The sequence below is a fragment of the Cupressus sempervirens genome, chromosome 2 (assembly GCF_028749045.1).
Source record: "Cupressus sempervirens isolate cs-2001-9-10 chromosome 2, ASM2874904v1, whole genome shotgun sequence".
NCBI classification, from domain to species: Eukaryota; Viridiplantae; Streptophyta; class Pinopsida; order Cupressales; family Cupressaceae; genus Cupressus; species Cupressus sempervirens.
In genome coordinates, this window is record NC_143119.1 from 589,808,528 (window position 1) to 589,832,354 (window position 23,827).

The 23,827-nt window shown below is 35.6% G+C and overlaps 1 protein-coding gene across 3 annotated transcripts; it reads left to right on the forward strand.

The window, feature by feature from the left end:
* The first annotated feature begins 303 nt into the window (after positions 1 to 303).
* On the forward strand, positions 304 to 22,992 carry LOC149574784 (F-box only protein 13-like). Of its 3 annotated transcripts, none has more exons than XM_089814613.1 (2): positions 304 to 913; positions 21,461 to 22,992. In XM_089814613.1, the coding sequence occupies exon 2, from the start codon at positions 21,567 to 21,569 to the stop codon at positions 22,854 to 22,856; it is 1,290 nt and encodes a 429-aa protein (XP_089670739.1). In that variant the 5' UTR covers positions 304 to 913; positions 21,461 to 21,566; the 3' UTR covers positions 22,857 to 22,992. The 3 variants fall into 3 exon arrangements, with proteins under 3 accessions (XP_089670739.1, XP_089670740.1, XP_089670741.1); XM_089814614.1 differs by having other exon boundaries at positions 518 to 913; positions 21,481 to 22,992; XM_089814615.1 differs by having other exon boundaries at positions 553 to 913; positions 21,597 to 22,992.
* The last annotated feature ends 835 nt before the right edge of the window (positions 22,993 to 23,827 follow it).

Below are 23,827 nucleotides of genomic sequence, written 5' to 3' on the forward strand. Positions count from 1 at the left end.
AATTTCAAAAGTAGTAATATTTGCTAATAAGTATCATCAACTCCATCTTGAAGAACCTATAAATAGATGAAGCATAAAATTGAAATCAAATGATTTGGAAAACAACGTAAGGTCCAAAAGGATATTTGAGACCCAAATCCTATAACACAAATCACTATACTCCTCAGTCTTGATCCTCTACGACTCCATTATGTATTCAAAGATGCTTTAGGACACACCAAACATTGTCACAATGTCCATCAAGATTCCAACGTTATCTCTCTAAAATAAACATTTAAACAACTAATGGCGTAAATTGTAATACTTCTTTGTTTGTAAAATTATGTCAAACCTCTCTTTTTTCTGAGCTTTATGAAGTCAAAAATTATTAACTTTTAAGATCTCGAGCCACCCAAAGATGCAGCAGACCTGGTAAACCGGGAAAAGGCTGCTGTTCGTAACCACCATTCTATACAGTCAACTATTGGGTCCCACAAATTCTTATGCTTTATGCCTTTGTTTCATCGACGAAGAATGTATGAAAAAGAAAACAGGAATTCATCCGGACAGTAGAATGTGTGGTGGGTGGATTCTCATTGCCAATAATTATAATCATTTTTGATTGACAGAACCAATCCTCCAATGTTTTCGTGCTAATTTTCAGCGTGAATAGATTCTTGCTGGTTGGATAAAAGTTTGGTTAGGTAACTCCAGTTCAAACGCATATACCCAATTTTGCTTTATGCATTCTTGTGTGTATTGCACCATAAATTATGGTGCACCTCAGTTATTCTTACATGGCGTTCCTGTTTAAACCCATTAAATCGTAGGGCACGTCCCTGCTAAATATGGACAGGGATGGATTTCAATCATAATTTTCTTGTGCAGCAAGAGCTTTTTTTGTTTGGGACTATACACAGTCTGATAAAAATTGGTGAGCCACTCTTGAACTTTTCTGGTATGTTTTTCATAATTATATTGAGCTTGGTGCAACTTGGGAGTTATTTACAATATCATTTGGAGGCTAAGAGAATGTATTTATGTGGTAAAATTAAATGTTGACGATAAATTTTTTGGTTTCATGTTTTCATATGCTTTTTTTGGTTTGAAAATTTGATTGCAGTTTTTAAATTTCTATACTGGTTTAGAGTTGTAATACTGCTTGTTTTACTCTGCTTTCTAGTTGTATGAAATCATGTCAACTTCATTAATAGATTCTAAACTAGAAATAATGTTTTCTTACTAGGAAGTTAATAACATATGCCACTTACTGTGTTTTTCTATGCATTGTACCCCATTCTCTAAGGGTTTTCCTCACATTTTACGTTGACAGATGTTGCTTCAGAATAATTCTATCCTCTTCACCCCTTAAAATTTCAGCTGTATTGCCTTAATGGTGAAATTGTATTGTTATGTAATTGGTTCTTCGAGATCTGAGAGGCCATTGTCATCTTATTGAGGCTTTCTTAGGCATCTTCTATTTTAATGTTTTGTCTTCGATCTTCATTGATGTGTCTCTGTTATGCAGCTTCATAGGAACCCATTTACATCTTATTTTGATGAAGAAAACAGGTCTTTGATGACGGTGATCACCAACATTAGTGTCACATTATATGCGAATAATAAAATACAATATCAATTAATAACATAAAATTTTAGAAGCTACTCAAATGGAGGCCCCAATTTTTATAAATTTGGGCTCCACCAGTGGCTCTTGATGGTGACATATGCCCCTTGTGGGCATGATGAAAATCTCAGCTATCTCTGGATGAAGCAAATCTGCTAAAGAAACAATAATTCATTTATGTAATCAAACTAGAAAGATTAATTAAAATATGTAAACAAAGGAAGAAAAAGACAAAGAAACTTCCCTGAATGTGTTTATGAGAAGAATGACTTTAGGTACTGTCCATTGACTGGGAATTCTTGCACGTGTCCATCTGTACCCTGCAAAAAATAAGAATGCTCTTCTGATTTTTCTAAAATGACGAATGGTCCTAATAATAGGGCCTCAAACTTATCATGTTTACCTTTATCTTGATCTTTAGCGTTCCACTTTAAAACCCATTCACCTACTTTAAAAGATATATTTTTGGCTTTCTTATCATGGAGAAATCTTACCTGCTTTTGTTTGTTGATATTATGTTCTTGTGCACACCTATCAGTGCATTTAACCTCTCTTCCACAAAATCAATATCTTCCAATTGCTCTTCATTCATAAATTTATATACTAGCAATAAGTTATTGAGAGGAAGTCTTGCTTCCTTACCATAGACTAGGCTGAAAGGAGAGAAGCTAGTAGACTTCTTAACTGTAATCTTGTCAGTCCATAATGCCAAGTTTAATTTAGAATCCCAAGCACACTTATTATTATCCAACATCTTCCTAATAATCTTCAATATGTTGTTTTTGCTGGATTCGTCTTGTCTGTTTCCCTGGGGATGATAGGGAGGTGACTACGACACAATTGTGCCATACTTCCTGCAAAAATCAAAGAACTCATTAGACGTCAAACACATACCATTGGCCGTAATAATTTTCTGTGGAACTCCAAACTTGATTAAGACATTTTCTGTGAGAAAATTAATCACAAATTTGCTCGTGGATTGTCGGTTAGGTATGGCTTCCACCCATTTGGTGAAGTAATTGGTTGCCACCAAGATCCATCTATGACCTCCGCTCGATTTGTCAATTATCTCTCCTATAAAGTAAATCTCCCACATTTGGAAGGGTTCCTCTGCTTGTAGTGTTCTTAAGGGAGGGCACCATTGTATTTTAGCTTCCTGGAAACCTTTTGGCAAGGTTCGCATTTTCTTACATAGGTGTGACAATCCTTAAAAAGTTGTGGCCTATAGTACCCTGCATGTAAGATTTATGCATTGTAGTCTTTGCTGAAAATGGCCACCATAAACTCCTTCATGCATTTCTTTGAGAATAGTTTCAGATTGATACATATCTAAATAGAAAATTAAAACCCCATCTCGATTTTTCCAATACAAGTCACTATGAATTAGCACATATTTCACAGCTTGAAGCTTAATGGTTCTGTTTTGGTTATCATTCAAGCTTTCATTACATTTCATATGCTGTAAATAGTAAACTATATGAATGTACCAAGGGCATCTTTCAATACTAACTTCAGTGTGCTTAAATTGACTTGATTTACCTATTCAGCTTCCAAATTAGTTTTCTGCCATGAGTTTGGCTAAGCTTTGTCTGCTTACCAACTTTGTGATTTGAATATCAATGTTGAATTCTTGAATCTGATTTATTCATCTGCATTTTCTTCTAGTAGTTTTTGTCTGAAGATATCTTTGATAGCCGTGTTAGGTACATAAGCAACTATTTCCACTCCAACAAGGTAAGGCTTAAAAGATTTAACTGCTTTGACAAGAGCTTACGCCTATTTTTTCGTTGATATCATAATTCAGCTTAGCGGCTTGCAAACTTTTTCTGAAGAATGCAATCGGTTATTCATGACCTTCATTCTTTTCTAGCATCACTACTACTATAGTGTGGTAAGATGCAAAAGAAAAGATCTAAAATGGCTTCTTAAAATCAGGAGATTTAAGTACCAAATCTTCTTTAATTGCTTTCTTTATTGCTGCAAACACGTCTATAGCTTCTTTGTTCCATGTCATCTTAGCCCCTCTTTTCAGCATCTTAGTAATGGGTTTAACGATTTTTGCAAAGTTGGATACAAACCTTCTTACATAATTAATTCGTCCAAAAAAATGATTGGATGGCCTTAATTGTTTTAGGTATCTGAATGTTATCAATGGTGGCACCCTTTTTGAGTCTATTCTTACACCCTCCTTAGATACAATATGCCCTAAAAGCTTCCCTTATGTGACTCCAAAGTGACATTTTTTGGGATTGAGTGAGATTCCATATGCAAGTGCTCTTATTAAAAATCTCTCTAAATGCTCACAATGGTCTTCTTCCTTTTTTAGAGTAAGCAGTAAGGTCATCCTGATATACTACCAAAAAAAGTCAATCCTTCAAAAGCAATGTCCACGGCTCTTAGAAAAGTAGCCCTTGCATTAGTCAAACCGAAGAGCATTCTAGCATAGATATAAGTTCCCCAAGGAGTAGCAAATGTTGTTTCATATTGCTCTGACTCCCTGATTTTGACCTGGTTGTACCCCAAGAAACCATCCATCATGGATGGTAACTCATTTTCGGTTACTTTCTATAATAAAATCTCAGTGTTAGGCAGAGCATAATTATCTTTAAGGACGAGACATTTAAGTTTCTAAAGTCCACACATAGCCTAATATCTTTGTTTTTCTTTTTGACTTGAACGAGATTAATACCCAGGTTGAATGCTTAATAGGCATTATAATTCCAGCGTCTCTTAACTAATTTTTGCTTCATTTTGGGGGCTAGAGTTGGGTTGATAGGTCTTTGTCTTTGCCTAAAGGGTTTAGTGTCAGGCTTTAAAGGTACTTCATTTTGGAACAAATCCTCTCTATAGGCTTTCAACTTGTTGTAACTCTGGGCAAAGACATGCCTATATTTTCTTAACAACGAAATCAAATCAGACCTTATTTTAGAGGACATCTTCCTATGAATGGAAGCATTCTCAGGGACATGTTTAGTTCCTAAATTAATTTCTTCAACATCATTTTGAATTTTAGTAGACTTGCTATGTTTAAAACTTCCTTGCTAATAAAAAATTCTTTCCAAAGGTACCAAACCTTTAGGTATCTTATTTGTTTCATGTTGGACTATCTTTTTACCAAATAAGATTTCCTTACTGTCTTGTTCCTCAGTGCACCCATTCCAGTCAATGTTTTGATCTTGATAATTTTCCTCGTAAGCCGAGAATCCAAGGAGATTTTTATCATCTTCAAACACCTGCCAATTTTGCACATTATCAGGTATCGAAGGTCTATTCTTCATCTCCACCTATACAATCTCATCAAGTAGAAAATCCATTTGTCTAATAGCAAGGTTATCTATTATATTAGAAAGGAAATTACTAGATCTATCTATCCATTTAATAGAAAATGCATCAAAATATTCTATTAATTCCCAAACACAAATCGTGTAACGTTTTAACCTGGTATTTCTAGTTGTAAATTTGTTTCTGATTTGAGATATAATTAAATTTGAATCTCTTAGAACAGAAAGCAATTTCATCTCATATACCTTTGCAATATTTAGACCAATGATTAATGCTCTGTATTCGGAGATATTATTTATACATTCAAAATTCAGTGAAAATGAATATTTGAAGGTCTTACTCAATGGCGAAACAAAGATGACACCAGCCCCATTACCTTCTTTGTTGCAAGCCCCGTCAAAGTACATTTGCCATATGTTATCATGATCATCCTGTGTATGCACTTCAATAGGGTCAATAACCTTTAAAATTGGTTTGGATATACTTACCTGAAAGTTGTCCATATTACCTCGAAATTAGGATTAAAATCTTCAACCAAGTAATACGATCTTGGCTCTCTTTTGATTCTGATTTCTTTACCACCTACTGGTATAGTAGCATAAGATAAATCCAGTTGAACGTGTCCTCCTACCCTGTTTCATGATTGTCTAGATAGTAACATCCCATAATTTGCTGGAATTTCTACAACAGTTATTAGTCCTATATGAAATCTGAGGAAATGCAGAAAATTTAAATTCAACGTTCTTCATAATACCGACTACAAGAACAGATCTATTATCCATAGCATAACATTTTCCATAAGGAGTATCCACTTTTAGACCAATTTCTTTCATTACATCAGCAGACATGATGTTAACTGTTGCTCCAAAATCAATCATGTCGTTTTTAACTAATCTATTATTAATCAATAGAGTTAAATAAAAAGGATCCACTTGATCAAGGTTTTTATTTAGTGTAGTCCCTAAATATACAATAGAAGATTCCTCGTTATCTCTTTTATTATTTTCATTATTTACATCTTATATGCTAGATAGAAATTTCACAATCTCCTTCCTATAATTAAGAAATTTCATCATTTCCATTAGCAGGAAAACAATTTTTAATTGAGACAAAGCATGATTCATAAAAGAGTGACAGATGGAAACCTTCTTACCAGTAGTCTGCTTGGTTAGTTTGGGAGGCTGAAAGGTGTCTACTTGTTTACCTTGGTCTGATTACTAACCTTCCTTGGTGTACCTTCTCGCTGGGGGGCTTTTGCAAATATGCTAGTAGGATTACCTTGATTTGTAACCATGGGTTTGTTTCTTTATTGATACGTGTGTTTAGCCTGCTCCACGGCTGCAATATTATAGACTTTTCTTTCCTCATTTGTCAATCTTCAAAGAGTAGGTACTTCTTCTTCATCAAAAAACACTTGCTGAACATGATGTTGTTGATCCATTTTCCTTGAGTAAGAATCTGAATTACGGTCCTCATCTGAATAATTGTTGTCATCTTTGCCCCACAATGGTTCAGACGACAAAGCATTAATAGTATGTTGCTCTTCTGTCTCTTGATTTTCTTCTCCTAAAATGGATTGCACGGCAATAGAATGATCAGGCGCATGAGGTAACCTGCAAACTTCATACCATAGCCCATCTTCCACCATGTTGACTTTCTTCAAGGGGTCAAGGGTATCCTTTGCATAATTAGGTCTTTCTGGTTTTCCATCTTTCTAGTTTGTATGCTAAGGCATATCTTGTAATCTCGGCCTGTTGTTTCTTTGAAACGTTGGTCTTTCATTTCTGTGTCGCCTCTATAAATCTTTTAACAAATCCATGATTTCTTTTTAATTAATTATTTTTTGGGGCTTTTGGATTATATAATTTCACATCATCCCTTTTGTTTACTCTGCGAGCTGTCTTTTTGTTGTTTTCTATTATTGTAGCTATCTTGAAAGCTTGTGGAAGAGAACTTGGCCTATGAGACCTTATCTCATAGTGAGTTTTACTATCAAATGCATTTAGATAAAAATCAATCAAGAAAGGATCCACAGGCCTGATTTCTGTCAAGATTCTAGTTAACACCTTGTTGAATCCCAAGATTGACTCATTCACATTCTTTTTTATGCTTGCCAATTCATGTGAAGCAAATGAGGTATCATTGTTATGCTCGCTAATCCATGTGAAGCAAATGAGGTATCATTGTGGTCCCCAAATTGATTCACCAATTGATTGACAAAATCGCACCATCTAATTATGGATATGTCAGGAAGACTCCTATACCACTCTATTGCATCTTCTATTAAAGATTGAACAAAAAGTTTCATGAGAATATCCTCATGATCCTCATCCATTTCTTCAATTGGACTTTTCATATTAATGACATGTTGCTCGACAGATTCAACTCCATTGCTGAAAAACTTTGGATTGGGATACCCTCTTATCCCATCAAAATCCAATTTTCTATACTTTTCAATATCCATAGGTTGTCTTATGATAAGATTCCTCATCCCTTGATTTTGCATTCCCTAGCCTTGGTTATTATGACTAATACCTCTATTGTATTGATTACCACCATAAGGCTGCCTTAAGTTTGTGTTATTGTGTGGAATGCCTCCTGCATGTTATCTTGAATTCCCATCATGCTGGTTGTTGCTATAATGTCTTCCAAAACTCTCATTCTGATTTCTATCTTGCCCATGATCATACAAAGGATTCACATGGCTAGTAGGATAAAATGGGTCTAAATTTTTCCAATGAGGAGGGTTGTACTTAGACGTCTTATTTGTCTCTTCCTGAATATGTTCTTTTTTCTCTCTACCTCTCTTGCCCTTGTTTTTTCTCCACCGTTTGCTTTATTTCATGGAGAAATAATATTAGCTTTTGATATTCCTATTTTCTCTAGGATATGATCCAGCGACCTCTTTAGTAGTTTTGCCATTTTTTCATTATTTTCATTAGCTACTTTAGCCATTTTTCTAATGATTACATCCCATTGTTGAAACTCTTCATCATCTATTTGAGTCACTTCGCAATGTGGTTCTTCATCAACTCTAGGGATTTAAAGGAATGGATTAAAATTCTCATTTTCCTTCTCGAGACTATTATGATTTGAATTGCTTCTTTCATTTTTCCTATTAGTCCTTTCATAGAAGTCTCTATGTCTGGAATAGATCTTTTTTTATTTTTTATTTTTACTTTTCTTCTTCCTTGGTTTCCTTTCAAAATTCAACTGTGTAAATCTTTTTGGTCCTTGACTAACTGACCTCCTTCCCCACATAAACTTTTAAGATAGATGTTTAATTCCTTTCTCTTTTTATACAAAATAATTATTCATTCATAAATCATATATGTACAATGGAGTCGCCACCCTTTTAAGGGAATTAAATAAAACTTTAGGTTCTTCCTCAGCAAAGTATATGCCACAAAATATTTGAATTGAAATAAAGATTCATGAAATATATAAATCTGAAATCAAAATCAGAACTTTAACAGGAATTAGAATCTCTATCATTTCAGATTTTAAAAACTCTAATGTTTATGCCCTCACTCTTATATGCTGAAATGAAAATCTGAACATCAATTATTGAAAAACTTTTAACCAGCAAAAAAATATCAGATGCTGAATTAAAATGTCCAAAACTTTTCCAAAATCTGAAATAGTGTCAATTGTTCAAACACTTTGATAAACAAGAAAAGATAGTGTGCTGAAAACCATAGTTACACCGCCTTGGGAGACGGGGGGAGGGGGGGACAAGTTTCCAAGATGGAGTGACAGAGGAGCCTTGATTTGGGGATGGCAAGGGACGGGGGGGTGGTGAAGGGAGCAAGGATGTATATACTATACATATGGTACTTAAAATGCTAGTTGTGAAAAGATGTACTACAATTATACAATATAAGATACAAAGATGTAAAAAACTTAAACATTGAACATTGCATTGAAGTTTTCAATTGGAACATCATGATTCATAATCAAATGACAAACAAACAATGAACATTGAACATTGAACATCAACAAATAATAAATATTAGTCTATATATCAGTCTTCAGATCAATAGTATGAGTATCTAGATTCTACTATCTAATAGTAATCAATGATCATATGAGTCATGACATAAAGATGATTACAATAAGTATCATGTGCCATGAATCATGATATCAAAATAAGTATATAATGCAAACAAAAACTACAAGTCTCCAAGAGTCCAAATCAAAATGTTAAATCAATGATCAATGATCATCCCTTGGAGGTTGGAAGTTGAAACTCATTGCCACTGGAACTATTAGTCTCTTCAAAATCAAGAGCCAAAAAGGGAACACCAACTAGCCCTATGGCTGGATCTAAAGCATCCGCCTCCTCATCAATCTGCGATGGCTCCTCAGGCTCTACATCCCATCGTGATGCTGGACTCTCCTTATACACAATTGTCTTGCGGTCATCGATACGCAACACACCATGTACAGCCACTAGCTTCTTTGCTCTTTGAGAGGTAAGTCTATTCCTCTTAAGAGAGTGGATGAAGCTATATGTAGACCGATTCCTCTCAATGAAGGAGACTTCCTCTTAAGAGAGTGGATGAAGCTATATGTGGACCAATTCCTCTCAATGAAGGAGACTTCGTGGCGTCCCCTGCAATGAAGGAGACTCCTTCACGTCCCCCTGCACCCCCACAATTAGAGATGTCTCGCTATCTCGGAGATGTCTTGCTATCTTGGAGACGTCTTGCCGTCTCGGAGACAATGAAGGAGACTCCTTCGCATCCCCTTGTACACCCACAATCAGAGACATCTCACCGTCTCGGAGATGTCTCCCCATCTTGGAGCGTCCCGTTGTCTCCGGCGGCGGTGGCACTCTAAGTGGCGCCGCCCGAAATGCCGAGATGCCTTCCCCCCATCCTGAGGACATCCCCGTCTCCGAGACGGCCCAGTTTTAGGGGGGGACGCATCCTCATGTTACATTGCTGAAAACTCACCACATTGTCTTTATTAAATGAATCTCCGTGGTGGTCTCAAAACAAAAAACTTGTAAAGTTTACTTGTAAGTTGTAACTCTCCCCAATAGAGTCACCAATCTATTGGTTCCCAAAACCACAAATTTGAATCCTATGAGCCTCGCCAACTCAATGCTGGGATTCCAATGAGTCAAAAGCCAACTTAAGAGGATTGACCAAGTCAATGCAAGTCCTCCATGCTTCTAGCTCTACAGGGCCAAGGATGGTGCACCTAATCTTGAACCAATCTCTTGTGTTCGATGGTTCTTGAAGCAGATAAATTTGATCACAAGTGCAACAAAAGAAGAAACTTCCAAATGGCAATTGATTAAGGAATCCTCTGATTTGCACTTCTTCAAATAGATATAAAAATGCTGAAAGTATATCGAATTCAAAACTTCACTAATTACTTCAAGGTGTAAATGCTTCAAATAGGATGTATTTTAAGACTTAAGATATTCTGAGATTTGCAAATATGAATGGAATTTTTAAAAGTAAAACACTTGAAAGTAAAATGTTTTTTGATGATGATAAATGAATGGATCAATTCTCTGAAAAGATAGGACAGAAAACAATCTCTACATTTCCAAATATGAATCAAATGAACACAACATAAGAACGTAAGAACCAATGCCTTATTTTACAAGGGCAATAGAGTCAATGTTATGTATGTTTCTTACGTACAACTTTATAAAACAGTATATGGTTCTATCATTAACAGTTTAATTATCAAAAAGTGAAAGATCAATCAGATATACAATCTTAAACAAGTCCAGACTGAACTTTAACTCCTTTGAGGGGGAGACAAACTGGACAAAGATATAGGAACAATTTAATGCTTTCTATATCTCTGAAACTACTAATTCAAGATGCTGTAATTAATCTTTATTGCTAATCAGATAATTGAATTACTCACAAGTTTTTTAATAATCATAAAAGAGGAAACATACTAACACTCTAATCTCCATGCCTTATATAAAAGAGTAATAGGTTCCTACAGGTTAAGCTGCAACTATTTCAACAATTGGCATGCCTGTGTGTGATATTTGTTGCAAAACCTTCCTTCAAAAGTTGTATACATTTAATGATAATGTTTTCAAGATCACCTATATTTTTGCAGAACTCAAAATTGCTTCTTGGTCATATTATAAGAATCTGTATCCTCTTTTTGACATAACACTCCTCTATTTATAAGCAGATGGAGAGACATTTCCTCAACCATCGCACCTTTGCATATAAAGTAACTAATTCTTTACTCCAAATATGATTCTTACTCTAGTCCTCTGTCTGTCTCTTAATCACTAATTTTCTTTCAGACGGTGATATAATACAATTAGGAGCATCAGCTATTCTTTAAAGTCTGAATAAAATAAATGTTCAGGCAAATTGATGCTAACCATGCGCTCAGAAATCCACCGTAACCGCATATAATTAGGATAGTTTAAGTATGTGATAATCTCATCCGCTACTGGTGATCATTCAGTTCGCCTCAACATTGCCGATTTCAGAATTCAACACAGCATATCCATATAGAGCTAGGACTTCGATCGTTCTGTATCATGGTATCACCTCTCCTTTTCCGTCTGTGCTTCTCCAATCCTGCAAGGAACAAAAAGAATCATTAGATATCGATTTCTGAATAAACTTAGTCAACGTATTACAACACGCGACTTGAATTTCCCAGTAGCTTATATCAAATAAGGAAGAAGACTTCATGACTCATCGAATGCAGGGGCTTATATGGTCGGCATTGTCGCATCATGGTTATCTAGACTTTTAAAATTTCTTGCCAATTGAATGTCGATAATCATTCTTGCCTGGGCATCATGCTTTCTTGCAACGATAATGTTATATGGGAGCATTTCACGAGCCAAAATGTTTTTGTAAAAACATTAAATCCAAAATTTGTGACCTCAACGAGTTTTCCATGATGGTCCCGATAAGTGATTTGAATGCGTTAGACGTGCGCTACACTGAATCTATGATAACACACGCAAGGGTGGATGTTTTCATTCTACGCAGGGGAATGGAATTTCCGAATCTTAAAATGCTTGCTCGATTACTCGTCTTTCCATTCCATCACCTGGTGGTTTCTACACTCGTTGATTACTGAAAAACAAACAATGGTAGCAAATAATTGTATATACACTGCTAAACCTGCAAAAAGATTTCACCATCCACTACACAGGTCAACATACGCTTTACCATCGCTTGGAACAGGTGATGAGGTAGTCTCAGTAATTGGTGCTTTGGGGAATCCCATGAGTTCTCCCCAATTATCATTCCATCACAAGTCTTTGTTTACGATGCGGCAAATAGGGCTCAATCTGCCTCTCTCATCACACATCTTATAAGTAATCATGTGCGCATCTTATTCCTGTATGGATTCTGACAAACTCCTTCCTTCTCAAGATCTGCAAATAACATTAACACCTGTGTTTTTGGTATGTCCATTTTCAGGTGTGGATATTTCAAGTTATGCCAAGTTCAACTCCTTCAGACGAATCACATTCTTCAATATATCACTGTTTGCTTCAACATGAATTCCTGAAGCCGTTTCGTGCCTTTTGTGATATGCCATGCTCATCGTGTGAAGTTCAAACGTTGTACATTCCTTCTCTACATGCTGCCATGTGGAAGCATTGACATTTTTCTTTTGTTTGACATGATCAATATATTTATTACATCATATATTTCTGTAAGTGGATGTTTCATCATATCATTGATGTTGCTGTATCTGGCATTCTTCATATAGGGTTACAACTGCATATCATCAATCGATATTTGATCATTCAGTATCGCTGCTTGACACTATTCTCTCTGTATATAGGATGAAGACTTTTATTTCTGCTTTATTACGTTTTTGTTTATGTACTTTCCAAAATCCTTGACAGCTTGCTTGATTGTTCCAATTTTGTATTTTAGAGATCATGTAAAATAAAACAAAAAGTGACTGATGATATCACTGTGGTAAAAATTTCCAAGCCAATGTCTCCTTCAGAATAACCAAAACATGTATAGCAGGACAGATTATCCAATACTGTTGATGATATCCAAAATACTGAATTATACAACAATTCATCTTCATCCATTAACATACAATAAAGCGTCCATTAAAATGGCTTTCTCAAGCATCTTCTGTTTTAATGTTTTGCCATCAATTGTCATTGATGTGTCTCTGTTATGCAGCTTCATATGCACCCATTTACATCTTGTTTTGATGAAGAAAACATGTCTTTGATGACAGTGATCACCAACATTAGTGTTGCTTATATACAAATAATAAAATACAACATTAATCATTAAGATGAAATTTTAGAAGCTACTCAAATGGAGGTCCCAATTTGTATAAATTTGGGCTCCATCAGATAGATGCTGCAATTGGAAAAAACATACCATACAGGGAGTGCTATTAAATTTGCAACGATCCTCATTTCTCAACATGGAATCAGAGCGAGGCTGCAAATGAATACTGAGGATGGTAAAAAGACTATAAATGTGGTCGCGCTGCAGAAGAGCTTGCTGAGTTTGTGAATACTGCAGAAGGCATGTCTTATCTCTGGTCAGTGAACTCATTAGAAATAAATTGAAGCCCTCCAAATAACCAGCACATATGATTGAATGTGCACAAGGATTCTTCGATGTCACTGGGAATTGGCTAGTCTTCTTATTATTTGTTTCATGCAACTGACCAATAATATGAGATACGGAGAAGTCTAAACAAATTAGATGAGTATGCAATCTCTCAAACCTAATGCAAGACAATCAGGCTTTTGCTAGTAGGGGTATGCATACCCTATATCGCTGCTCACACCCAAGTGTGAAATGCGCTGGTCCATTCTTTCAAATATTTTCAGAGCTCCCTTGCCAAATCTGTGTCGTGAGTCCAAAATGGAGCATTGGTCTGCAAATGGAGGAATATATACTCTCTAATTTGCTGGAACACAAAAGGAAGCATATTTGTTAGAATGACGGATCTTACTGATAGTATGAAATTATGAATCATTTGCCCAAAGTGCTGAGGTATCTGCATTTGATCAAATCATTCAAAGTGGAATAATATATTTGGGGATTGAAGACCAATCAATAAGATTATAGAAGAGAGTGATTAAATATCACATGAGCTTTGACTCACCCATCGATAGGAAAAACAAATAACCACCAAAAAATATGTTAAACCACAATCACAATAATAATTTAAACCTGCACTCTGCGTGGATACTGCTGTTTGGACCCACCACTAACCATCCAGACATATAATGGACGCACCTTTAATATAAGCATGGCCTCTGAAAGGGAAGATGACTCCTATTTAAGGATAATATATTCCAAACCAGCCCCTTTGATTATGCAGATCATAGCCAAGTATATCCCATTTCAAACAACTTGTGCACAACAATTCCCAAGGCAGCCAATCACGTGGAAGAACCGTATGAAGAAGAGGTCAAGTTGCATTTTGGAGTACAAAGATATTCACATAAACAAAATACCTTTGCAGTCGATCTAAATAAGGGAGAGTATAGTTTATTTAGCACCAAGAAATAAGCCTTTGAAACTAACGTGCAGGTGGGTCAGCATTGGAAGGAAATTAATATTTAAAGGCACAAAAGGGAAAGTGAGTAAGGACTGCAAAAGCACCATGAGGAAGATTATGACTTAGACCAAAAGATAACAAACACTGAGCCCAACACTAGAGTTCATTAACAAACCAAATACAGGTAACTATTTAAAATTGAGGTGGGCGGTCCTATAAGAGTGACACCAATTATTGAAAGGAATTAATTGGAGTAGATTTAATACAAAGAGATCCATTATGGGAGTATAAAAGGATAAGATAAGGTATAGACTTATAGTTATATTTTAACTTCTGTTCATCATTTATATAAAAATTAAGTATTATGTTATCATTTATGTTTTTGTTAGTAATAGGCTTGAGTTAAATTACTAATGTCCTAATTAATGTTAACATTCTTATTTGTATTTCTTTATGTACTATAAGAGTGATTTAACTTGATATTATCCCAAGGATGTTCTTGTAGGAAAAAGAAGATTGATATTAGATTCAGAGGGAGTCCAACACTTCTTCAAAGACAACTTTAGATGAGTAGCTTAGAAGATTGATATTTAGAGGGAGTCTGAAAATCCACAAGTGTGACTGCATGATTTTGATAGGACTATTCTTGTGTACATCATGAGGAAGTGACAACTTCCAAATGATTATCACATGTAAAATTTATTGGAAGGTGACGATCTTTCAATAACTTAACCTTCTATTATGATGGACACCTTATGATGTCTACATAGATCATGATAGATTATAACTTGCATGGTGGCTTAAACAAACCATGACTTAAGCACACCATGACTTTCTATTGTGATGGACATCTGAGGATGTCTAAGTAGATCACGATAGATGATAACTTCCATGGTTGGATTAAATTCCTTTAACAGATCATGAATGTTCTATGGTAAGTATCATTGAGGATACATGTGCACATACCTTATGAACATTTTTTAGTACTTGGTGAATGTTATGCAACTTGATGTTCAAGAGGCCATTACTCAGAGTACTTGGTGAATATCTTGGAACTCAACGTTTAGGAGGTCATTACTCATTACTTAGAGTACTTGGTAATTGTCATGTGACTTGACATTCAGGAGGCCATTACTCTTGATATCATGAGATGATATCTAAATGGTGGATATCTTCTAATCAAGGATATCCTTAAAACTTGTCATTCTTGATATTACGCTGAGGTAATATCATATCATGTGTTTATCCTCCCTAGCTAAGAGGGAGTGTTGATGTTATGTAGCTTCTGTTAGATAAATTCTATGAGACTATTGAAGATATATATCTTATGTAAGATATGATACATATATATAGATATATAAACTGATATAATAATATATGTGTGTGTGTATATATGTAGTTTACATAATCATTATTATTATATTATATTAATATCACAATTATGAACAGACATGTCCCATTCCCTCCTTACCTCATTCTCAATATAAATACAAGATAGATTGCTGCAATTGGAAAACACATACCATACAGGCGGTGCTATTACATTTGCAGTGATCCTCATTTATCAACAAGGAGATTGTAATTATTTTTACAAAGGTTTAGGTCCTTCTCCATGTTGGAATTGTTGAATTTATGAAATTTGATATTCTATTAATTTTTGAGCTATTTTAAGTTTCTATAAAATGAATTATAATTGTATATTATATCATCTACTTTTTAATAACCTGTCCAAGTATCACAACCAAACTCGAATTCAAATCAGTAGAGCTAATACCTAATCATACTTTATCATTAGTGTGGCTAAACAAGTAGTAAACCAATTCACACATCAACACATGAGAACACCGGATATATGTGGAAACTTTGAAGGGAAAAGCCACGGTGAGAATAGCAGCTTGGATCTATTAGCAAAATCCAACCTCACAAAAATAGATTACTTACAATATGAAGTAGGCACAATACTACTGGAGACACTAATCTCCTAAAAGAAGATCTGAACACCAACTCAGCACATGAGACACCAATATCAACAATATACAAAAGATATGAATTGTAGACGTTCAACACAACTTGCTTTTGATCTGAACAACCTTCATAACACTCTCACACATGTAATAAGAACTTCTGATGAAACAACACAATGATTTTGATCAATCATCACACATACCGAATAATTACATCAAAATACACCCACTAGGAATGAAACTAGATCATGTATGTATGTATGCATTCATGCATGTGTGTGTGTGTATATATATATATGAAATTTGAATTACAATGATAACAATATTCACTTGTTGGCCTAATATAAAGATTATTGCATCTATAAATCAGCCACAAACATAATTCTTAACCAAATGTGTGACAAGTCAAGTCCAAAAGCCCACGCATTACTCTAGAAGAAGGGACATGCCATGTGTTACCCAGTATAGACTTATCTAGTCTTAACGGTCATCCACAAACTATCTCTGTTAGAGTACACATTACAATCCTCCAGTGCTTCACTAGAAGAACAACCTAGTCAGCCAACTTGCACAATGAACATTTTGTTGCTTCCAACTTTCTATCTGCTGATGATCAACTCCAGAAACTCTGAATGTGTGTAGACATACTCTTCTTCCAAACCACATATCATAACACACATCTGTGCTAGAATGTGGTAAGTAACAAAGTCCTGGAGCCAGATCACTGTCTAACCTACCTTGGACACTTCCAGATCTCCTCCCACAACTGGAATAGACATAATATGATATTTCAGATATACTGCAACAAATATCACCAACGTAACTTGTCACTGACCTGGAACTCATAGGTACGACAATAGTTACATTCCTCTGGATACCCTTTACTCTTCCAAATATGTTAACGTTAATGACAGAACTGACCAGCACCTTTGTCATCAATGACGACCTTTTTCCATCAGTCAGGTTGCTAGAACTCGATCCATATCACACACAAATTGACACAATTGTCTTGATATGCCTTTTGAACCAATGAGAGCACTGATTGCCATGTTCATCAACATTATTTGGAGTGTATGTTTGGATTATATTTGAATTTGATTGAACTCATCATGAGTATGCTTAGTTTGTTGATACAGATTTGAAAGAATTAAGGATCATAAGACAAGCCAAGGGGCATGATCATATAAAAGCATTTTCAAAAGAGAGAAAGAATCATTGTTGAGGATTGGAACAAGATGACCTCATCCTTGCATCTCGTAGCATTTTTCCCCCAAAAATATTATATATTTTCAACGAATCATGGTATTTCATATTTGCACACTTGGGGTCAAGTATGAGAAGGATGCTCATAAATGGCACTACCTCATGATATTCACACTCTGTATACTTGCAGCCTCTCGCAATAAAAATTGTCTCAGTTTCTTTTGTTACTATATGTTATATCTTATAATTGCAATTGTTGCATCAACTCTATACAATTCCATTATGATGCAAATTCCTCTTCTATTTAACAGCACTGAAGTATATTATCCACTCAGTTAAGAGAGTCAATTACAACAAAAGTGCGATGAGTACTTTGGTTGTAAACCCTAAATGCTATTGCTGCATAAGTTGCCTTTGTGTGTTTAGGTGAGGCATACAAATCAAATTATGAAGCCATACAAAGTTCTTATCTGATCCATTCCCCAAATCAAATTATGAAGCCATACAAATCTTTGCGGGTAAAGCTAAATTGCATAGAGTTTGTACAAAGAAGAAAACTTCTAACAGAATAATTCCTACCATTCATAGACTAGGAATCCCTCTCCTATATTCAGACAGCCCCAAAAAAAGGTTCAAATAATATCCTCTCCTTGCCTTATCCTTGTAAAGCAATCTTTAGCCTCTTTGTATGGCTTTATTTTCTTTATTCCTCAAACAATTCACCCTTTCCTTAGCTTTAGCTATATTTGTTTTATTCACCTAAAGCAATCTTTTAGCTTGTGATGTGAATATCAGGATTTAACTGTGTGATTTTGAGTCAAACTCGATGACCCATGTTTCATGAGTAGTGATTCAACATGAATCCATCTCTCATGAGAATAAATGGAACAGTTCGCACTCATTGGATCTAGGTGATGCTCACAGGGGTGAAGCACCGGGACTTCCCCGGAGGTCACCCATCCCAATACTACTCCAGCCTGAGCGCGCTTAACTACCGAGTAGTACTGGGATGGGTGACCTCCTGGGAAGTCCCGGTGCTTCACCCCTGTGAGCATCACCTAGATCCAATGAGTGCTAACTGTTCCATTTATTCTCATGAGAGATGGATTCATGTTGAATCACTACTCATGAAACATGGGTCATCGAGTTTGACTCAAAATCACACAGTTAAATCCTGATATTCACATCACAATTTGACTAGCTGTGGAAATCATCTCCTACTTATCAATCTTTTAGCTATACATGGATTTATCCGTTTCTCTCCTCAAGCAATGCACAGCCTTTGCATGGCTCTATTCTCACTGAATTTTCTCAGGTGTAGGTTGCAAAATATGAGAGCTCCAGCAAGAAACTACAAAATCTTCACATCATACTGGATATTTGAGAGGTGGAGATGCAGTGCTACAGACTGTCTATACTAGGGTCATCAAGCGACCCCCGAAATCATTAGAGCAAATAATAGCCAAGTGTCTTGATCCTATGCTTTAAAATTGAGAATCACAATGAGCAATAATGCATTTGAAAGATGCACGAATGTCATTAAATTGTTATAATATTATTGAAATGTATTTGGATATATTTTTGATACTACTTATTTTGGTCCTAGTCTTAGGGTGACAGACAAAAAGATCCTAATTTGTTATGCATGGAACAATCATAAATGATAGACTGCAACAATACCAATAATAAGAGTATCTAAACAAGGAGAATACAAAAACACAGAACAATATGCAAGAACTGTAATGCAAGATTGTATTGAAAAGGATATCATGATATGATCATATATGCTTGGGATGATACTTAAGTTGGGGGTGAGGATTGCCCTTGCTGTAGATTACTGCTGTAAACACCAAGGCATTCAAAGTACTAGATACTCTTGGATAACCAACTAATTGGTAAGTATGTTTGGAACAATTTTCTGATACCACTTAGGTTTCGGTTCCATGAATGGGGGCTTCCTTAAAAGATTTAGTGGGTGCTGCGGAGATTTTTTAAGGAATAATTTGAAGCTGGTGGTCTCATGAATGCTGTAGCAATTCAGCTTAAAAATTAAAATCCATAATTTAGGGAAGTTGGTGGAATGGACTGAAAATACACATAAAATTAAATAAATTAAGATTCTTTTTCCCTCATATTTTCTTCCTGGTGTGAATCCATGGGCAATTCACCTTGTGGCTACTCAGCTATGTGGGTGCTTAGATTAATTTGGCTAGCAGCCACAATTCAACTCATTTAGAAATTATTTATGGAGCTTGTGACCCATGAATATTTAATTTTCCCACTTATTTTTTTTTAAGCATTCATATTAAATTTATATTAATAATCATTTGTGCAATTAACATTCAAAAAACTCTTGATTGCTTCCTTTTTCCCGCTGCTTATTTTCAATTCTTAATCAGACAACAGAAGATTTCAAATTATCCTTTTTCAATATTAGTTTTTTTAATAAAAACCCATCAACTGCTTAAATTTAAACAAAACACACTCTTACACAGCCATGAAGAGACATGGATAAAACCTAATAAGATTACAAGTGCCAAAAATAAATAAAAAATTCTGAGCTGAGAATAATTTCTTGCCCACCTCGATTTCACATACTCAAATCTGTAGTGCTAGAAAGAGGAATTGCTATTAGTCAGAAAAACATTTTTTTCTTCCCTTAGTTAGACCCCCTCTCCTTGAAAATAGATGCTAAAGCCCTATGAGAATGAGCCTTACAGTCAATTTCTACTGCAACTCTAAGTTTCGAGTAACCTTTGGCAATTCAAGTCTGATATTGAGCTGCGCGTCTCTAGTGAACCCTACAATCCCAACTACTTTTTGATCAGGTGTTTTAAGTTGGAAAGGAGAGCCCAATGTGCCAAGGATTATTAAGCACTTGGCATTGACCTTTAAGTACTGAAACCTGCACTGTAACAATTGATATTGAACACAAAGTTGCAGTGCACATAAACCCTATGTGACTGTATGAGTTTTTAGAAAACTGATTTTTTGCATCAGCCAAATAGTTGACTGGAACACTTTTAAAAATGACAAAATTGCTACTGAAAATACCCTCTATTCTTTTCTGTTCTGACTGTTCCGACCACTGATATATTGTTGAAAGCTGGAGATATTGTTGAAGGGTAAAAACTTCCATGTTTCCATCACAAACAAAAACAAACACTTAAATGGAAATAAATTGCCCCTAAAACCTTAACAAAACAGACAGACCTAGGCACACTTTCATGACATTTTGCCCCTCCACAAACATTCTTTTTCAGTTCAGGTGCTCCCTACAGTACTTATGCCACCTAACTTGAACTAGGACACACAAGTGTGCCTTTATCTCACCCCCTTTGACACTTTAAAGGCTTCTTTTACCCTCCGGTGCGTAAGGACATATTTTCTACCTCCTCCTAAAATTCTGTCTTCTGTGGTACTTGTAAGGGATTCAAGTGTCCTTATTGCAGCCTTTAAAGTGCAATTCATAAACAGCTTACTTATTGCATTGTCAAATTAGACTAGTGCTATTCACAAAAAAAAATCGTACTGGATGTCAGATTGGAATTCCTTGAATGCAAGTAAAAATGGTTGCTGTCAAGACTCAAGGATTGATCTTTGTGGGAAAAGTGTGCCAAATCAACGTGCAATTTGAGTATATTTTACCTGAAGCTGCCTGTTAAAATGCAATGACATTTTGCTACATTTGAGTCCACAACAGTGTGTCTATTCGAGACAAAATTTCTGATGTTTCTTTTTGGTTCCAATGATCAAAGATTTTGTTCTGTGTTTGAAAATTACTTTTCTCACAAACAAGGTGGCATTCGAAGCTCTATAATATTGCAAACTCTCTTGAATTCTGATATTGATCTGTTCTAAGGAGTTTCTTAATTATTCTGTTATTAAAATGCAGATTTCTTTCATCCTTTGCAGTATCTTATGGTTTAGTACCAACGTGCAACATTTTTCTGTTGAATTCACCAACTTCCCATAGCAGTTGGATGTGGCATAAAACCTAAATGGAATATAAGAGAACTCTAACAATGCAGGGTACCACAAATATTTGCGATGGAGGCAGTCCAAGAAAGAAGAGGAAGAAAACAAAAGCTTCTCTTCAAAATGTCAATCATAAAACTATGGATGAAATTCAGTGGAACAAGTTGCATGAAGATATATTTGAAAGAGTTCTTGCGCGAGTTCCTGTTTCTAGCTTCTTTCAATTTCGTTCAGTGTGCAAAGGATGGAGCTCTCTCATATATTCACCAAGTTTTCAGAAAGTTTGCTCAGAGGTGCCAAGGGGCCCATGGTTCTACATGGTAGATTCAAAGGCTGATGAAAGCTTTGTATATGATACAGAGATTAGTAAATGGCACCATATTAAGTATCCCTGTGAACTGAGTGAACATGTGAGGCATAAACCAGTAGCAGCTTCTGGAGGTTTGGTTTGTTTCAGGTCATCACTTGGTTATTTCACTGTTTGCAATCCCCTCACAGCTTGTTGCCGCAAATTACCACTTATAGAGACTACAGAGACAGTACATGCCATTGCCATGGTCTCCTATCAAATTTCATATAAGGTAATTGTTATTTATGGAGAAATTCCTTCTTTCGTAGTCAAGGTATATGACTCATTCAGACAATGCTGGAGTGAGCCTTCAATTAATTGGAATAGGGAGGAACAAAGAAGTGGAAAATCATCTTCAAAACAAAATATTGCGAGTGATGATGGGACTGTTTACTTTCTTAACAAGGGAGGAAATGTAGTGGCCCGAGACATACGGCGGAATCCTTCCAAGGATTTCTCTTCTATCTTGATATCATCTCAGAATGGGGAAGAAGTAATATATTTTCTGAACAGAGGGGGAAAGGTAGTATCTTGTAACATGGAAAAGGGTCTCTGGAATGAGTTTCCCCCTTTATTGGGCTCAACATCTGAATACTCTATAGATCTTGTTGATTGTCGAGGGCAGATGCTAGTTGTTGTTTTGCATGAAATGATGGGAAGTGCCACTGTGCGAATATGGGAATTCTATGAGGCAAAAGGAGAGTGGGTTCAGGTTTTAGCCATGCCACCTGCAATTTCTCATGAGTACTTTGGAAAAAGCGCTGACATCAACTGTATTGGTTATGATAATCTGATAATGATTTGCATAAGTTCTCGTCGGTTTCACCGTGTAGTGTTATGTGATATTATGGAAAACACATGGCTGGAATTGCCACAATGTTATGTCCCAGGAACATGGAAAGCCAAACATAAAAAGTTTATCTCCGCTTTTTCATTTGAACCTAGGGTGGAAGCCCAGGTCTGAAATTGACCATATCTTGTTTCTATTCAGACTACTCTGTTTTTCATGTGCATTATTTGCAGGGTTTCTAAGCTGCCTTACTTTGTAATTGTTTGCTTCCCCTGATAATTCATATGAGTTATATATAGATTCTACCTTATGCTCGTGTTGTTTTTTCCATGTCTAATGTTTTGGGAAAAATGTTTCTTTTTGTATTTGTGTGCAGTGATATTCCTGCCTGTTGAATGTTGATAAGTAAATTTGGTCAGTTTTATTGTTAGGAACATCGAGAACATTATTATGCAAGTGGCATACACTTTACCATTTTGAAACACAAATTTGAGTATATTGTTGGCTTTTGTATTCAAAAATTACTGGTAAGACAACCAATATCAATAATCTACTAAAATACCAGAATTTAGCTAAAATTTGCATGAGACTAGAGGGAAAGTTAGCAGCTTACAAGGACCAAATGCCTATAAACTTATAGAGAATTGAGATTATACAAAACCTATTTTAAAACAAACAAATAATATCCTAGTGGAGAAAAGAGGTCTCATTGTTCAAATTAAAGATTTGTCTAAACCTTCCCTTGCTTGATTTTGTTTCAACTTAGCCCAAAGACCCTGATCCTCTACATATACTTCATGTGTATATCATTTGAGACAGAGAACTTTCAAGGAGATAATTCATACCATGTCTCAGTGGGTATAACAGGGGTTTTCAGACAATAAAAAGTCTTCAGCACATGATGAATCATGATGAAACCTGAGATAATAATTGGTCAAGTTACAATTGTCCACAATTCCCATCATCAAATTGAATCTCCTCCAAGTTTCTTGTGTTCTTGGCAAGGTGCACACTATGCTAACACAACTTTCCATTATCGAATTAAATCCATGACATATACCCGGCATTTGTTTTTGATGCAATGTGTGTAGGAAGAGTACAATGCATAGAGGAAAGAGCAATTGACAATTGCATATTTAATCTTT

Excerpts from the sequence above, each read along its gene's own strand:
- LOC149574784 (XM_089814613.1), top strand. The coding sequence starts at position 21,567 with ATGGAATATAAGAGAACTCTAACAATGCAGGGTACCACAAATATTTGC.